Below are 16,818 nucleotides of genomic sequence, written 5' to 3' on the forward strand. Positions count from 1 at the left end.
TTTCGGTTTTGTGGTGTTCAACCGGCGATGTTGAGTGTGAAAGCGTAAACAATTGCGCGGAGGCTGGAAGGTGACGCAGACGATCGTCACGTCGCGTCCGCGTCCTATGGCGCGCAATCACGGTGAGCATTGCTTGGCGTGATTACCCCACATATTGCTTGTAATCGCTTATGGAGGCCTCGCAAACTGCGTGTGGCACATGGGTATTCTGCACGACATTTGAAACATTAGCAGGAACCTGGACAATCCAGTGCCCACATGCTTGACGGGATGATGCGTGGTCTCTTGCCACTGCGGAGTGCTTCCGAACCGCGGTTATGGGGTTTCCGAGGCGGATCTAAGCCGACGACGGATAACTTCTCCTCTCCGGGTATAACAATTCCTTTTTCTTTCTAGGTTCTTACCCGACTGTCATACATCGTCCCAAAATGCTGCGCCCAGTATATAGACATGCTTCCATGCAATTCCGCACCCCGGCCCCGATTGCGGCTATCAGGAAGCGAAATATACATGCTCCCGTGGCCTTTGACTGGCAGGATCCACTCAAGGCGAACGACCTATTGACCGAAGAGGAGCAAGCCATTTCCGAGACTGCAGAGTCGTATTGCCAGGAGCGCATGCTCCCAAGAGTGCTAGGTACATGAGATGCTCAGCTCACCTCTACACTTGGCTAATATTCTCTTCAGAGGCATACCGCAATGAGGACTTTGACAGGAAAATCATTCAAGAGATGGGAGAGCTTGGCCTGCTTGGTGCAACCATCAAAGGCTATGAGTGTGCCGGCGTCAGCAGTGTGGCCGGTGGTCTGATCACCAGAGCAGTCGAAAGGGTTGACTCAGGGTATCGTTCGGGTTACTCTGTCCAGAGCTCGCTTGCTATGGGTGGTATTGAAGAGTTTGGGTCTGAAGAACTCAAAGAGCGCCTTCTACCAAAGATGGCAAAGGGTCAATTGCTGGGTTGCTTTGGTCTTACCGAGCCTAATCACGGATCAGACCCTGGGTCTATGGAGACGATTGCAAAGGAGCATCCATCAAAGAAGGGCTACTACTCGCTATCTGGTTCAAAGACGTGGATTACGAACTCGCCTATTGCCGACGTCTTGCTCGTGTGGGCAAAACTGGAAAGCACAGGCAAGATCCGGGGTTTTGTCATTGAGCGGGACCAGTGTCCACCGGGTACTCTCGAAACCCCGCCAATCAAGAACAAGAACGGACTGCGAGCATCCATCACTGGCATGATCCAGCTTGATGAATGCCCAGTTCCCGAGGCAAACATGTTTCCAGAGGTAGAAGGGCTGAAAGGGCCCTTTAGCTGCCTAAACTCGGCAAGATATGGTATCGCGTGGGGTACTATGGGTGCCTTGGAAGACTGCATCGCTAGAGCACGCACATATGCACTAGAGAGGAAGCAGTTCAAGAACAACCCAATTGCCAAGTACCAGCTTGTGCAGAAGAAGCTAGCTGATGCTACGACCGATGCTGCGTACGGAATTCTCGCGGCTCATCAGGTTGGACGACTCAAGGATGAGGGCAAGGCTGCACCCGAGATGATTTCAATGATTAAGAGACAGAACTGCGATCGTGCCTTAGTCAACGCTCGGACGTAAGTTACAACAAGCATGTGTGTGCACAGCACAAGTTGACCATGACTAGGCTACAGGAGATTTTTGGCGGAAACGCAGTCTCAGACGAATACGGCATCGGACGGCACGTTGCCAATCTGTTCGTGACGCAGACGTATGAAGGACAGAGCGATATCCACTGTGAGTGTCCATGATGAAGCTGCTGGGATATTGGCTGACATTGCATAGCGTTGATCCTAGGTCGAGCAATCACCGGCCTGCAGGCGTTCTGTTGATTAGGGTAACTGATTGTAAAGCATCATGCTTGGCTTGCTTTGACGTTGCTGCACGACCAGAATATTTACTCAAAAATATCATCCAACTACATGTAGCATAGCGTATAGGAAAATGGTGTTTGCTTGGAGATATGTAGTAGAAGTAGTAGGTAGACGCATGCCAAACCCTGAGGCGACGGACGCTCGCCTCGAACGCAGCAAGTATCATGTCCTGACTCCTCGTGGCCACAGCGCAAGTCGCCACTACGACAACCGTTTGACGAGTGAGTGATGTTATTGGATCGTGGTGGGTGAGTGAAGGGGAAGAGCCGTAAATGTCAGCCGTGATGCATCTTCTGCAGCCTTCGATAGGTTGCCACCCAAAAGTGGCTTCTGCGCAGTCATGGCTCGGTGAATTTTGTGGGCAGTGACAGTTGGGCGGCTGGGCTTGTCTCGCCTCCTGCGGTTGGTCCCGACACATGATAAATGCAACCGCCCCTGCTCAGCCCAGTTACACTTCCTCCACACTCACCTTTGCCATTTGTCTTTTACTTGTATACGTGAAAAGGCACAGGTATGTCAAGTTGCGTGGCGGAGGCGCGCTGCGCCGCTGAGACGCCGCACTTGCTTTCTTTGGACCCCCCGCTAACTAACCGCCTTGTCTGTGCAGACATCCCACTTCAACTCTTCAACACCACCGACTCTCTTTACCGCAACTACCGCGATACCGCTCGACTTACCCATACCACCCACACCGCCCACACACAGTAGCCATGGCTCTCAAGCGCATCAACAAGGAGCTCACAGATCTCGGTCGGTGCGTGGCATAGCCGCCCTTTCCCCCTCCTGGCACGAGGCTCGCACTTGGGCTCGCATGACGGCCGCCGGATTGCGGAGCGCTATAGCAGACAAGACGCAGCCTGCGTAGCCTCACGGCCTTGCAGCCCCACAGTCTGGCACAAATACGGTTGAGACGTTTGGCTAACATGGCACTCGTAGTGACCCTCCCTCTTCCTGTTCAGCTGGTCCTATCGGAGATGATCTGGTACGTCACTCTTTGCACACAACGCCTGTGCAAGGCGCCCCTGCCAACACGGCCGTGGGCAAGCAAACTGCGCTGGACACTGATATGCTGACTATCACTGCAGTTTCACTGGCAAGCAACCATTATGGGTCCTGTACGTCCGCCCCTGGGTTCTGCCACTTCCTAAGGCCTTTTTAGCCCGGCACGCCATCCCCTAGCACATGCAGCAACTAACAAACGCAGGGTGACTCACCATATTCTGGCGGAGTCTTCTTCCTAGCGATCCATTTCCCAACCGACTACCCCTTCAAGCCCCCGAAGGTCAACTTTACCACCCGCATCTACCACCCCAACATCAACTCCAACGGCAGCATCTGTTTGGACATTCTGAGAGACCAGTGGAGCCCTGCTCTAACCATCTCAAAGGGTATGTTTTTGGAAGGATGATGGCGTTTTGGACGAGGCCATTGCTGACAGATTTGCCTAGTGCTGTTGAGTATCTGCTCGATGTTGACAGACCCGAACCCTGACGACCCGCTTGTTCCCGAGATTGCACATGTGTACAAGACTGACCGGTCTCGCTACGAATCGACGGCACGCGAGTGGACCAGGAAGTATGCCATCTAGAGAGAGAGGAGAGTAGAGAGTAGAGTAGGAAGGGGAAGCAGGAAAGCATCTTTTTGTCAGGATCTGCTATGGGATACAACGAGTGTGAGGAAGGATGATCATCAAGAACACATGCCTTTTACGGCATGGTGATTGAGGGGAGTTTTCTGTTCTACGACATGCATGCTGGATGGGTTTCATAGTACTTGCTATCAAGACGCTTAGCAGAACAGGTGCATTTCTCTTTTTGCTACATATGAGTGTTTTCTTTTGGTGTGACACGGGCAATGCTAACAGTGCATGATGGGTTGTTTGATGAAAGAACAATAAAAGGCAATAGTATTGCTAAATGGCAGGAATCTATTGCTCTTTCTGGAAAGGCTTTGCAGACTGAACACTATCTATGCTGTCCTGAGGAGAGGCCATGTTTTTATAGTCAGACTCGGGCTTTTTGTCAGCGTCTCTGATTGCCTTTGCCATTGCAGCCAGAGACTTTTGTTCCTCGAGCTGTAGGCGCCTGCCGTACTCCTGCAGCTTCTCGCGGGGCTTGTAGTTGAGCATGTAGGAAGGGCCGACGAGCGGGCCGAGCAGGGATGGTCGCGTGTTCTTTTTGATGTCATCGACCAGCTGGCTATGCAGGTGGGCAAACGTTGCTTGGACATGCTTGATGGCTATGCCTTTCCGGCCGAGGTCGTTTGTGTCATCGGCCGGGTCGCGCAGGCAAAGCATGTATGCAGGCAGGGGTTTCATCGTTCCGTTCTAGTGGGCACGCACAATTGTCAGCAGGTCCGAAACCCGGATACCAGGGTATATAATGGCTGGGAGGGGGCTTCGTCTTACATCGAGTTTTTCCTTGACTGGCTTGGTGACGACGGGGTGTTGCGTCTTGTCGAATAACTCTACGGGGTCAATCGAGATGCCGTATTTCGTAGTGTCGAAGTCGCGGTAGAAACTGAGGAAATTGAGGAGCGCACCAGCTGCGTCTTGTCGTTCGTGGGGTGCATGCTTTATGCTGGCCACTAACATCATGAAGATGGAGTATGATCCGAAGCCACCCCGAAAGACGTCTGATAAGCCGCGGATGCTGAATATGGTCTTGACTACGTAGTATAGTTTGCGCAGGTAGGGGATCTCGTCCATGTACTGCTTCATCATGGCGGCGGACAGTGATGTGTCGTTGGACAAGACAATCTGGACGTCCAGGCCCGATTTGCAGTCCTGGGCGGAGATGAGGGGGTAGCGGGCGTGACGGAGAGTAGATAAGAAGTATGCCTTGTTGGTTTTAAAAGTACGGTGAAATAGGTTCAGAAGAACTTTGAGTCTTCTGGATTGCTCCTTCTTTGCGGGTGGTAGTCTGTTTATCTCAGGATCGGCGACCCACGACGGTTGCATAAGGCGAAAGTCAATGTCTGAGGTAGCAAAAGCCAAGCCATTACGTTCCGAGCCGAAGACTTGGATATCGTATTTTGATGAGGCGGCTTTTACGTGGTTGCGCACTTGCTGGATGACGTGCTGCCTGGCTATCCGCTCATAGTCTTTGGGCGTAACGTATTTGTAAAATCTCTCGATTTCCTTGTCTAGCCTGGAGGGTATTGTTAGAGGGTCGATTTAGCATTATAGGTTGAGGCTGCACCAACAAGTCCATGGCCGAGCTGTCCCGCGCAGTCTTATCCAGACACCACGGCAACGAACTCTCTTTGATGGCTATTGTGCTGACCATGGGCTGGACAACAACACCCGTGTATTCCTTTGACTGTGCAAATGCCTCTCTTGCTGTAGCCAACAGCTTCTCGGACCCAGTAAGCGACTCTTCCTGGCGGGCGCTCTTTGCTGCTTTGTTCTTGGCAATTGATACTTGGGCCTTGTCTGGCAGCCAGCGTCCTTTGACTGTGGTCATCCTCCTTACGTGGGGTGCCGGCCCTGCACTGGGCTTTTCTGTTGTTTGCTGCGCCTCGGTGTCCGACTGCTGAGCGCCATTGTCGTCTTGGGGATTTGCAACCAGCTCACTGGTAGTTGCGCCGTTGTCGAGGACATGTTGCGTGGGTCCGGTCGCAGTCGAGGAAAAACGCTGTAGTAGGTGGGGACCGACAAAATGTTCCCACAGGACAATTGACGGGGTGAAGCGGTTATGGGCGCGGCATATCAGGCGTGCGCGCGAGTGCTGCATAGGGAGCCAGGCAGCGGGGGGAGGGGAGGGGGCAGCGGGCGACAGCAGGGGAAGGATGGCGGTAGGTGTGCAGTGGGTTGGGTGAATTGAAGGACGGTATGCACAACTGCTGACGGTGCCAGGGCGCTAGTCCTGTTTGGGGGCAACAGGCACTCCCGCGGCATCGAGTGTGGCTGCTGGGGCTGCTGGGACGGTTGTACTGGGGGGCCATGCTGGCCATTGCCGGCCCAACATTGGCTGCATCTGGCTGCGACATTTGCATCGCAAAGTCGCCAGAATAGCATCCACATAGTACTCCTACACCCACCCTAGTCGCAGCATCGTCCACGCCGCTCCACTGGCTGCACATGTCAAGGCCCACCTGCGCATTGCCATATGAAAATGGCCTGACATCATGTTGACCGGCCCAGCAAGCCTTTGCAGAGCGGTCAAGCTGGCGGCGCGCGTGTCCATGTCGAAGCTCGACCACGATGGGAATGCAGCAGCAGCCCAGCAGCCACTGTGTGCCCTGGTCCCCGGCTCCAACGTCACAGCCGTGGTTGGTGGGGCATGAACCATCCCACCGCCAGCCAGCTTTTCTCCCCCCATTGCCCTCGTCGGGCTTCTGTGAGCTTCTCAACACCTCTGCCGCCTCTGTTGACTCCCTCTCCTCCTCCCAGAGCCTCTTGTTTGCCCTGCTGTGACTTGCACAATCTGCCCCGCGCCAGTGTCATCGTCCTTGGTACGTCCCCACCACCGCGCGCCTCCCTCTCTCCCTCCGCTATCTCTGCCCTACCACCACCACCACAGATAGCCACCAGAGTGAGGTTTTATGCCCTGCCGCGTGCTGAGTGTCGTCTGTCTCGTCAACCGTCTTCTCCCATCTGCCAATATCCCCATACAACCTCAAATCACCCAATCGCAATCCTTCTGGCCTTACCATCACCACTCGCAGCTTATCGATATCTAACCCTTTGATATAGTGCAACAGGTCCTCAGCCTACAATCGCCATGAGCGCCCCTACAGATACCGCAGATGGCAAGCCCGAGCGACCTCCAATCGCTTCCCAAGAAAGCACTCACCCCGCACTCCATCCCGACATCACCAGCGTACCCGTCACCCCCGGCGTCCACCTCTCTGGCAAGACGGCCTACTTTGACGAGTCCGCCGACAAGAAAGAGGCCAGCAACCTGCCCTTTGACCCGGAGACGGCCACGCCCGGGCCCTCGTGGAGCGCAAACTCATACTTCTCCAACCAGCAAAGAGCCGATGGTGCGGGGCCCCAGGTAGAGAAGGCGACAGGCGCGCAAACTGGGGAAGAGGTCAAGAGCAAGCTGGGTAATACCCCTGGCTCTGCCCCCAAACACAACCTGGCAGACGTGGATCCGCGTGCTGCGCATCCTGGCCTCAATCTCAGCGGCCGTGTCATCAGTGCGACTTTTGCCATACCCTACACCATCGGCTACTCTCCAGGTAACGACTGGGAGCTCAAACCACGACGAGGAACCTCTGCCCTTTTTGATTCATTCTCCTACCTTGCTTCCACCTCGTCGCCTTGGAACCACACCCTTGTCGGATGGACAGGAGAGATCTCGCATGCCACGTCGGCCGCCGCCACGGCTGCGCAGATACCCACAAACAAGGCTGCTGCGCCCATTCCCGTTGACCCCAAGAATCCGAACCAGGCAACCCAAGTCTCGAACGGCTTTCGAATCGGCCCCGATGACCGAGGGCGATTGGAAAAGCAGCTTGAGCGCGACCACGGCGGCAAGATTGTGCCAGTGTGGCTCGTTGACGAAGTAGATGATGGCAAGGATGAATACATTCTCAAGAGCCAAAGCCATTGGAGAACCTATGCTGAGCACGAGCTCTACACACTGTTCCATTACAAGCAGAACGAGCCAGCCGATGGGCGTGCAGCGCGGAAATCGTGGGCCGACTACTATCGCATGAACAGACTGTTTGCAGACCGAATCCTTGAAATCTACAGTCCAGGAGACATTGTCATGGTACACGACTTTTACCTCATGCTTCTGCCAAGTTTGCTCCGCCAACGTCTGCCAAACATCTACATTGGCTTCTATCTTCACATTCCTTTCCCCAGTAGCGAGTTCTACCGCTGTCTGAGTAGGCGCAAAGAGGTTCTCGAAGGTGTGCTAGGCGCCAATATGATTGGTTTCCAGTCGTACAGCTACGCACGGCACTTCTCCTCTTGTTGCACTAGGATTCTAGGCTTTGACTCGTCGTCCGAGGGCGTCGACGCCTATGGCGCTCATGTAGCCGTAGACGTCTTTCCCATTGGCATCAATGCTGTTTCGACACAACGGCAGGCATTTGATGATCCGGAAATTGACGAAAAGGTCAAGGGAATTAGAGAAATGTATGCAGGCAAGAAGCTCATTGTCGGCCGTGACAGGCTGGATGCGGTCCGCGGAGTGGTGCAAAAGCTCCAGGCTTTCCAGCTCTTCTTGGAAAAGTACCCAGAGTGGCAGGGCAAAGTGGTTCTTATCCAGGTCACTAGTCCCAGCGGTCTCCACACGGACAAGAGTGACGGTGCGCAAGAAAAGGTCGTCAATAAGATTTCCGATTTGGCAGCCAAGATCAACGGCACATACGGCACTCTGGACTTTACGCCTGTTCGTCACTTCCCGCAGTACCTTTCTCGTGAGGAGTACTTTGCTCTGCTCCGAATTGCAGACATTGGTCTTATTACCAGTGTACGTGACGGTATGAACACGACAAGCATGGAGTACATCATCTGTCAAAAGGACAACCACGGTCCGCTCATCCTATCCGAATTCTCTGGAACGTCAAGCTCCCTCGGCAGCGCGAGCCACATCAATCCGTGGGACATGAGCGGAGTAGCCGATGCCATCAACAAAGCGCTCAAGCAGGACGAAGCAGAGCGTGCACAGACACACGCACAACTTTACAAGCACGTTGTAGAGAACAATGTTCAGGCGTGGACCAATAACTACTTGAAGAGACTGATGACAAACCTATCGTCGTTTGACCAGACTTTTGCTACCCCAGCGCTAGATCGGGCTAAGCTTCTGTTCCAGTACCGGCAGGCAAAGAAGCGACTATTCATGTTCGACTACGATGGCACTCTGACCCCCATTGTCAAGGACCCACAGGCAGCTATCCCATCTGACCGCGTCATCCGAACTCTGAAGACGCTGGCAGCCGACCCTACCAATGCTGTCTGGATCATCAGTGGCAGAGACCAGGCGTTCTTGGACGAGTGGATGGGCCACATTCCCGAGCTTGGTCTCAGTGCTGAGCACGGTAGCTTCATGCGCCCTCCACGGTGTCAGGAGTGGGAGAACCTAGCCGAGACGACGGATATGACTTGGCAAACAGAGGTGCTCGACATTTTCCAGCACTACACGGAGAGAACACAGGGTAAGGTCGCTTTCGGGCATGATGAGACCATGTTTTATTGACCGAGTGGACAGGTTCATTTGTGGAGCGCAAGAAGATTGCACTGACCTGGCACTATCGCCGGGCCGACCCCGAGTACGGTGCATTCCAGGCACGTGAATGCCAGAAGCATCTGGAGAGGACCGTGGCCAAGAAGTACGAGGTCGAGGTGATGACGGGCAAAGCTAACCTCGAGGTTCGTCCAAGATTTGTCAACAAGGGAGAGATTGCCAAGAGACTCGTCGAGGAGTATGGTGAAGGACCCGGGAAAGCGCCCGAGTTTGTTCTCTGCATGGGCGATGATTTCACAGATGAAGGTTTGTCTTGTGCCCCTAATGGGATTGCTCATTTGCTGACCACGGTGGCAGACATGTTCCGATCGCTGCGCCAGTCGAAGCTGCCCACGGATCATGTGTTTTCAGTGACTGTTGGAGCGAGTTCGAAGCAGACTCTGGCGAGCTGGCATCTTGTTGAGCCGTCTGATGTGATTTCAGTCATTTCGCTGCTTAATGGCTCAGCGGATGCAGGTAATGTTGGGGCGGTGGCGATTGTGGATGGGTCGGTGCCCGAGTCGCGTGTGGTGCCTTAGGGATGCTGTGCGTAATAGGGGGGTCGTTGGCATTTTGTGGTGGAGCACGGAGCATGGCAGAAGATTAGACGTATATAAGAAATTTACAGCATGATGGTTGCGTGGCGTCTGGCTATGGCGCGCAGTAACAGCGAAGACAGCCGCAGTGAGTCAAGAGGCGCATGTTGTGTGTGTGTTGGCTTGACCGACGAGTCTCTGGTTCGGGTGAAGAGGTTGCAGGCTGGACAAGGATGCGATGCCGTTGGGAGAGGCGGCGAAGCGAGCCCCTTGGGACGAGCGTCGCCACTGGAGCCAAGCGGGTGGGTGGCGCCATCGGCTGTGTCTGTGTCTGGAACTCCTCCCCCCAGTCCTCCTCCACGTGAAGGGGCCTGACTCGGCAGCCACCAACCAACCCTCTGTCCGGCCATGCGGGTGATGATCGTCCACTTATCCTTTCGTCCCGAAGCATTGCGCAACAACTCATGTTCGCAGCCTGTCTCCTACTCCCTCTGCCGTGTCACGCAGGAACCATCGCTTGCCATGGCGAAAAAGACGGGCGCTGCAACACGGCCTCTCGGCCACAGCGGCCCACGACTCACTAAGCTTCGACATCGGAACTCCTTCTGCTATAGGCTTGGTCGGTCTGCGTCTTTCGGCTTCACTAGCCCGTATTCATCACACTTGGCCTTCGAGAACCGGCATTGCATGAAACCTGGAACGCCTAGTCCTCCTCCCGTGCCCCAACAACGGCACCTGAGCACTTGCGTCCGTTGCCAGCCATTTCTCTCTCTTAAACCATATCGCCGGCCCTACCGCGCCCCGGATTTCGTTTGCTCGCTCTTCCACTTGACGCAATCCCACCCATTTTTTCCCGGCAAATACACCCACCGGAAGTGCACCGTCGAAGCCACAAACTGATTCGTCACCATCTTCCTACATACCCACATCACTCTGATACACCACCTGCATCATCCAAACAGGGACGCGGTCGTCAAGTGGGTTCCCACATCTTATCCGTGCCACGTTTTGCACTACATCTTGCTCCTTGGTATTCCTCGACTTCACACACACAACACTTCTCGGCGCAACTACCGTAAGCCACGATAAACTCTACACAAAACTTCAACATGGGTATCTTCGAGAAACTTCAAGCTCGTATGTCTCGCCTCGACTCGTTTTGCTTCACATGGACCCCGTTTTTGTCGTGAAGCGTCTTATCAGCATTGAAATGACTAACACCCGCGTCCAGGCCTTGAGTTGCACCGCCTTGAACAGCGCTACACGCGCCGCGAGAAGCGCACTACCTTCATCAGCGAGGCCCAATATGTAGACGGCGAATACGTTTACGCTTCGTCGCCTTCTTCCGCGAAGTCGTCAAGCACCGTCAATAGCAAACGTTTCAGCGTCATGCCTTCCATAAGGATAAAGGAAATTGGTCGCAATGGCACCGGACGATCTTAAACAGCTTGTATGCGCAGTGCGCTACATCGTTATTAATACATGGACGGCAACATCGCGGCATTTTGGTCGTCCAAAAAAAAACTTTACTACGCTGTAGTGCTCGGGGAAAGATGCTGTACAACGTTCTACAAAGTTGTGTGCTCTTGCTGTACAAAAGGCTAAAGCTCATGCGTGTTGGACCCTTAGGGGTCTTGCAACACATGCAGGGAAAACTTAACAAACCAAACTCACCCGAAACCACAGAGAGAAAAAACACAATAATTCAACTCGACACGCAACGACATTTAACGGCAGAATATATCAACCATCGACGAACCGGACGAAGAGCGAGAGACCAGATGAGCGCGCGGTTTTCCACATTACAACAAAAGAGGCTGGTCCACTTGACGTCGATAACGCTTCACTCTTTTGAATCACCCCCATCATTTTTCTTTTTTACCATTTTCTTCGACTTGTACCTATCCAACCGACCTCTGTTCACATCTTTTCCCTTCTTTCTTTTTCTTCATCTTTTCTTTTCTTTGTGTTCAAATAAACCACGTTTTGCAAGCTTAGCCTTCTACTTTGCTTAGCTATCTGAGGAGTGACACGGGAAAAGGGAAAAGTATCCTTGTTTTCCGCTCCTTGTTCTTCTTTTTTTTGTTTCTCGGGCTGATGACCTTTTCGTTCACTCTCGATTTAGGGGAGAAGAAAAGTGTTTCGCCATATGATGAGTAACTGTTGCGTTCAGGTGGAAGTTGGGGGTTCCTCGGCTTGACATGTTTACTTTTGAGGAACCCTGATGATGCAGTCTACCTAACTTCTTACTTTTTTCTTGAGAAAAATTAAATTTATATATTAAAATTTCCGGTGTGGAATGTTCGTGTGATGCGAACTTGCTTTTTCTCGTGTATTGGCTTACTCGCATAGTGTATATCGCCTTTTTCCTTAGCCTGGACAATATCCAATTTTAGCGGCCTTTTGCTTGGTGGTAATTATAAGTACAGTGCTAAGATTTGCCATGTTCTTTGCTTTTTGTTTATGGGGGAGTACGCGGAAATCCCTTACATAGCGGTAATGGGACGGGAAAAAGGACGGAAGGGGAACGACCTCTTTTTCTTAACCCCCCCCTTTACTCTGGCAACCAAGGGAACGAAGAAACAAGGTGTAGAGTACTTCCACTGGAGCAATGTATGAACAATTATCCCGTAGACACAAGTATACAGGTAAACACTTCTCAGCCCAACTAGACACACTATCCCATCCCTCTCACAAAGCCTCTAGCACCTGACATCCCCTCTGCCTACTACATCGAGTCTATAAGCTACTCCCAACCACGCGTTGTAAACTCTCCAGACATATGCACGAACGACACGATACAACAGCTTCTCCCCCTCATCACAAGTCACATGTATCAATCCCCATCACACATACACGTATACAGTCGCTGTTCCATAAAAGTCCCATCCACGTAACCTGTCCAAAAAAACGTACAAGTGATGAACACAGCAACACATTTACCAACTGTGAAGATCCCTCAACAATGCAACGGAAGTTAACAAAAGGGAGGGTTAGTAAGTCTGCGTACTACGCACTTTCCTTCACACACTGGTATATACTAGATTGCAGAAAGTAAACTGCATGCACACGCACATCCTTTCTCTTTTTCTCTTTTTTTTTTCTTCTCTCCCCGCTTCCCGTCTCCTCTCTTTTTTTCTTTGCTATCTCTAACTCGCATCTTTCCCACTTGTTGCATATGCATCCCTCTCTTTTTCCTGCCCACCCGCCCGCTCACACTTATCTACTCAACCCTCCCCCCCCCACCTCAACCGCCTCCAACGGTACAATCCAATGCACCTACACACGCGGCCCCCATCCTGCGAGAAAAAGGGAAAAGATACACATGTTGCGTTTGCGCTTGCTATGCACATGCAAGTGTATGTGGGGAGGGGGGATTTGCAAATCGGTGTGTGATTAGTGTTGAGGGGTTTGTGGAGGAGATAAGGGAGAAAGCTTGGGAGAAGGAGAAAAGACGAGCAGTGAGAATGGGAGAGGGAAGAGCGGGGGGGTATCGTAAGATGGATAGAGGAACGATGTGAACAAATAGGAGTCTGTAAACTATAGGATTGTGGTGCGGGGAGGAAGGGGGGGGGAAGGCGGGAAGGTGGCAAAGCCAAGAAAAAACGGGAAAAAAGCAATATTGAACCGGTAAACACACCCACACAAAAGCAAATATTTAGTCCAGGTTAGTTAGTAGTCGCATAAACCACCAAAACATACATGTACGTCTTAGAAAAGACCACACATTATTAGAAGAAAAACATGAAGAACTAATACAATGTATTTGCCACGTAAACACTATATAAAAGTACTATTCTCAACAAACAATTTAAAAAAAAAAGAAAGGGGGTATCTTTCGATCTATACGATAACTTTGTGCTTTGCTTTACTTTGCTTTGACAACAACAACAAAAAAAGCGGGCCGTGTGCGAAATAGAAACCCAAAAAAGGGAAGGCGGGGGGTGTGGTGAAGGGGGAATATACGAACTGCAAACGAAGCAGTATGTGATAATAATAAAAAAAACATGTCTAGATCCTTTTGCATACTTACCTCATTTTTGGAAGACAACGAATGTCGAACCGTCCAAGTGGACTTTACCGCCGGAAAACAAAACGCCCAAAATATGATGATGTATGAGCAAAAAAAAACCGCCTGGGGTGGAGGAGAAAAGAATATACACGGATTCCACCCCCTTTTGTGGCGTAGGGAGTCGTAATGAAGGTCGTTGGGAAAAAGCCAGATAGATATCCGCACCTGGCAGTATGCGCGCGATCGAGATGTAAAAAAAAGGGAGTCGAAAGGAAAAGTCGAGAGAGAGAGAGAGAGAGAGAGAGCGCAGTCTACGGACTATCGTAGTCGTTGAAAATCTCCTCTGGGTCCTCAGGTGGTAGCATATCAATCGTATCGCTGGTCCTGGGTCCTGTGTATTTCTTTCGCGCACCTGCATACCACCAGACGGTACTAAAGAAGCCGATGAATGCGGCGACGCAAATGGCGTAGTTCATATTGTCGACACGTAGCGGGCGGACGGTCGGGAAAAACAGGACGACGCTGATGAAGATGACCCATGTGACGGCGATGGCGTTGACGGGCTTGCTCCATTTGCCCATGGAGTACGGGCCTGGGTGGAAGACGACGCGGCCTTCATACCATCGGTGAGCAATGATGACAGCGATGTAGCTAATGTCGAGGGCGGGCGCGGTGATGTTGAAGATGGCGGTGATGGTTAGTGTGCTTCCGATACCGATGAGGTCAAGGCAGCTGCAGAAGACGACGACGAGCCAGACAGCGTTGACGGGCGTATGCGTATGCGTATTAACCTTGCTCCAGAAACTTCAAAGGGAAAAACAATGTAAGCGGTTTGGTTCGTTGCAAAGGGAGTCATAAAAAAGAACTTACTCTGAAAAAGGAAACGCAGCATCGCGGGCAAACGCCCAGGCCATGCGTGCATTAGCCAACATGGCCGAGCATCCGGTGAAGAACTGGACCAGCATGACAAAAAACCACATGATGGTTCCACCGGTTTTACCGCCTGCGTTGAAGAAAATCTGGGCCACGGGCAGGCCAGTCGGCGTCGACATGATGGCGTCGTAGTCGGACATGCAGAAGCAAAAGGTTACGGTTAGCATCCAGCCGACGACACCGGACACGAGGATTGCAGCTCGAATCGCCACGGGACCGCGGATGGCGGCATCGTGCGTCTCCTCAGACATGCTGTACAAAGGAAACTAGGGTTAGCATACATGCATGCGTGTCTGGGGCTTTCCATAGGGCTGACTTACTGCGTAGTGCCGTCGTAGTCGGTCATGGTCCATGCAACCGAGAGGAAGCTGCACGACACAAGTTAGTTCCATATTACTTTTTTTAAACCCTTTAGTACCGATACGAACGTACCCGAGAAGGAATGAGAAACCTTGGCTACCCCATCCGGAGCCGTCCGTGACGGTAGTAAAAACCCATTTGGGACTTTGTTTATTGGGCGTGAGAATGAGCAGGGCGATGCAGATGCAGATTGATGCAATAACTGTGCTTACTGTCAGCTTCTATTTTTTTGTGCCCCGCAAAACCACGACGACGACCACCACCACCACTATAAACGCGAACACATGTTAGGCGAACGTACTGTTGATCGGGGCGAACCACAGGATAATGCGGTGCAGCCAATTCGTGGGGAACGAACAGATGGCGCCAAACATGCAGAGCACAAAAATGGCAAGGAGCACCGTCTGGTAAGCTTTCCTGCATTGATCGGTAAGCTACTACTGTGTGTGGCCTAGAATGGTGTGTTACTCTTACGGTTCAAAGACTGGCCCCGCACCATCCAAGGTGTGCATGACTGCTGTTGCCAAGATCATTTGCGAAATGGTGTATGCCAAACTAGCGACACCAGCGGCTTGACCGAGGAAGTTGCACCATCCGATGATCCACGACCAGGCGGCGACGTGCTCGGGGGGCACAACGTGTTTTGTGACATAGTACATTCCTCCGGCTGTAGGGTATGCTGAGACTAGTTCGGCAACTGAGGAGGAGGTTTGTTAGCTTCAGCGGTGAAGAGACAAGTTGGAGTATAATACCTGAGCTGGCGATGCAGTATGCCATGATGCTACCGATGAACCAGGCCCAGACGGCTGTTGCTGGACCTCCTGATGACATTGGAGCTCCAAAGGTAGCAGGCACTGAACCTAGCACTCCGAGAATGGAAATGGCATATGAGACTGTGGACCATCTTGAGAAATGTCTTTGGAGGACCTGCGGGCAGTGTGAGATTGGAGTTTGAACCGAGACCAGACAACATGGCACCTACAGGAGCATATCCAATGCGTACGAGAAGACGGTCGTCATCGTCTGCAATGGTCGCCATGGCGGGGTGTTGGTTGTTCTTGCTCGCGTCTGTTGTCCTGGAGGATTGAGATGAAATTGTTGGTTGGAGTGCCTTGCCGTGCCCGGACGGTGCACCTGGTCCTCTGTTTCCGAATTCTGGATTACCCATGGTCAACAAGACGTCAACGACTGAACATGAGATTTTGGTGAGAGAGTGAGGTGGAAAGGTGGCTCAGTGATGGAAGGCGTAGAAGGGATTTAGAAGCGTGTAAAAGACGTTTGTGGGTCACTGCTGGAGACACACTAGGGACATTGACAGCAGTGGCATAGACCCACACCAGCCCCCGGCGCCAGAAAGCGTACTGCTGCAAGCGGTAGGGATATGGTGGTCGGGGAGGTGAAGGTAGGGACGGGGAGGCGAGTAGTGGGTTTTATCGTGGGCTTAGCTTGCCAAAGGGCCCAAGCCTGCTGGCAGCCACAGGCCATGACTATCCAGTAGCATCATGATGCGAGAACTGACTTACATACTGTTAGGCCTGTAATTAGTACATATGCGTGTACATGATGACACGCGCCGAGTGTGCTGCAGAATTGCTTGCTTGAGGAGGGCGTGAACATGGAAAAAGGCAAGTAAGAAAGTGGGCCGATGAGGAGCAGAAATGGGACATTGTCAATCAGCCTTGTCTCTCTCTCCATCTGGGCTAGTCATTTTTATTTTCTCACTCTCTTGCCAGGGCCCGGCGGATGCTAGTCGCGACGAAGCAACCGTGGATTTGCGGTACTGTCATTTGCGCAGGGTACAAAGACTGGTGCCGGACGGTTGAAAAGAGGAGCGTGCTCAGCAAAATGCTGCCCGCTTCGGCGACCCAGAGTGGCGGGCCGTTTACCTACT

The 16,818-nt window shown here is 52.3% G+C and overlaps 6 protein-coding genes across 6 annotated transcripts; 4 read left to right on the forward strand and 2 right to left on the reverse strand.

Moving 5' to 3' along the window:
* Positions 1-428: 428 nt before the first annotated feature.
* COCVIDRAFT_104600 (hypothetical protein) lies at positions 429-1,857 on the forward strand (the record flags this gene model as incomplete). Its single annotated transcript, XM_014699066.1, has 4 exons — positions 429-636; positions 687-1,602; positions 1,653-1,762; positions 1,811-1,857. 4 exons carry the CDS (start codon positions 429-431, stop codon positions 1,855-1,857), a joined length of 1,281 nt encoding a protein of 426 aa, XP_014554552.1.
* A 752-nt stretch (positions 1,858-2,609) lies between these two features.
* COCVIDRAFT_104652 (hypothetical protein) lies at positions 2,610-3,487 on the forward strand (the record flags this gene model as incomplete). Its single annotated transcript, XM_014699067.1, has 5 exons — positions 2,610-2,653; positions 2,836-2,881; positions 2,985-3,014; positions 3,104-3,287; positions 3,348-3,487. The coding sequence occupies 5 exons, from the start codon at positions 2,610-2,612 to the stop codon at positions 3,485-3,487; spliced, it is 444 nt and encodes a 147-aa protein (XP_014554553.1).
* Positions 3,488-3,826: 339 nt separating this feature from the next.
* Positions 3,827-5,633, reverse strand: COCVIDRAFT_28376 (hypothetical protein; the record flags this gene model as incomplete). The annotated part of the gene is made up of 3 exons (XM_014699068.1): positions 3,827-4,225; positions 4,307-5,048; positions 5,104-5,633. The coding sequence occupies 3 exons, from the start codon at positions 5,631-5,633 to the stop codon at positions 3,827-3,829; spliced, it is 1,671 nt and encodes a 556-aa protein (XP_014554554.1).
* Positions 5,634-6,623: 990 nt separating this feature from the next.
* Positions 6,624-9,625, forward strand: COCVIDRAFT_17718 (glycosyltransferase family 20 protein; the record flags this gene model as incomplete). Its single annotated transcript, XM_014699054.1, has 3 exons — positions 6,624-9,018; positions 9,072-9,353; positions 9,405-9,625. The coding sequence occupies 3 exons, from the start codon at positions 6,624-6,626 to the stop codon at positions 9,623-9,625; spliced, it is 2,898 nt and encodes a 965-aa protein (XP_014554540.1).
* A 1,106-nt stretch (positions 9,626-10,731) lies between these two features.
* Positions 10,732-11,065, forward strand: COCVIDRAFT_39547 (hypothetical protein; the record flags this gene model as incomplete). The annotated part of the gene is made up of 2 exons (XM_014699069.1): positions 10,732-10,759; positions 10,854-11,065. 2 exons carry the CDS (start codon positions 10,732-10,734, stop codon positions 11,063-11,065), a joined length of 240 nt encoding a protein of 79 aa, XP_014554555.1.
* Positions 11,066-13,945: 2,880 nt separating this feature from the next.
* COCVIDRAFT_28379 (hypothetical protein) lies at positions 13,946-16,095 on the reverse strand (the record flags this gene model as incomplete). Its single annotated transcript, XM_014699070.1, has 8 exons — positions 13,946-14,438; positions 14,505-14,819; positions 14,888-14,935; positions 15,000-15,129; positions 15,229-15,344; positions 15,402-15,624; positions 15,680-15,854; positions 15,910-16,095. 8 exons carry the CDS (start codon positions 16,093-16,095, stop codon positions 13,946-13,948), a joined length of 1,686 nt encoding a protein of 561 aa, XP_014554556.1.
* Between the last annotated feature and the right edge of the window lie 723 nt (positions 16,096-16,818).

Source organism: Bipolaris victoriae, assembly GCF_000527765.1.
Source record: "Bipolaris victoriae FI3 unplaced genomic scaffold scaffold_67, whole genome shotgun sequence".
In the NCBI taxonomy this organism is placed as follows: Eukaryota; Fungi; Ascomycota; class Dothideomycetes; order Pleosporales; family Pleosporaceae; genus Bipolaris; species Bipolaris victoriae.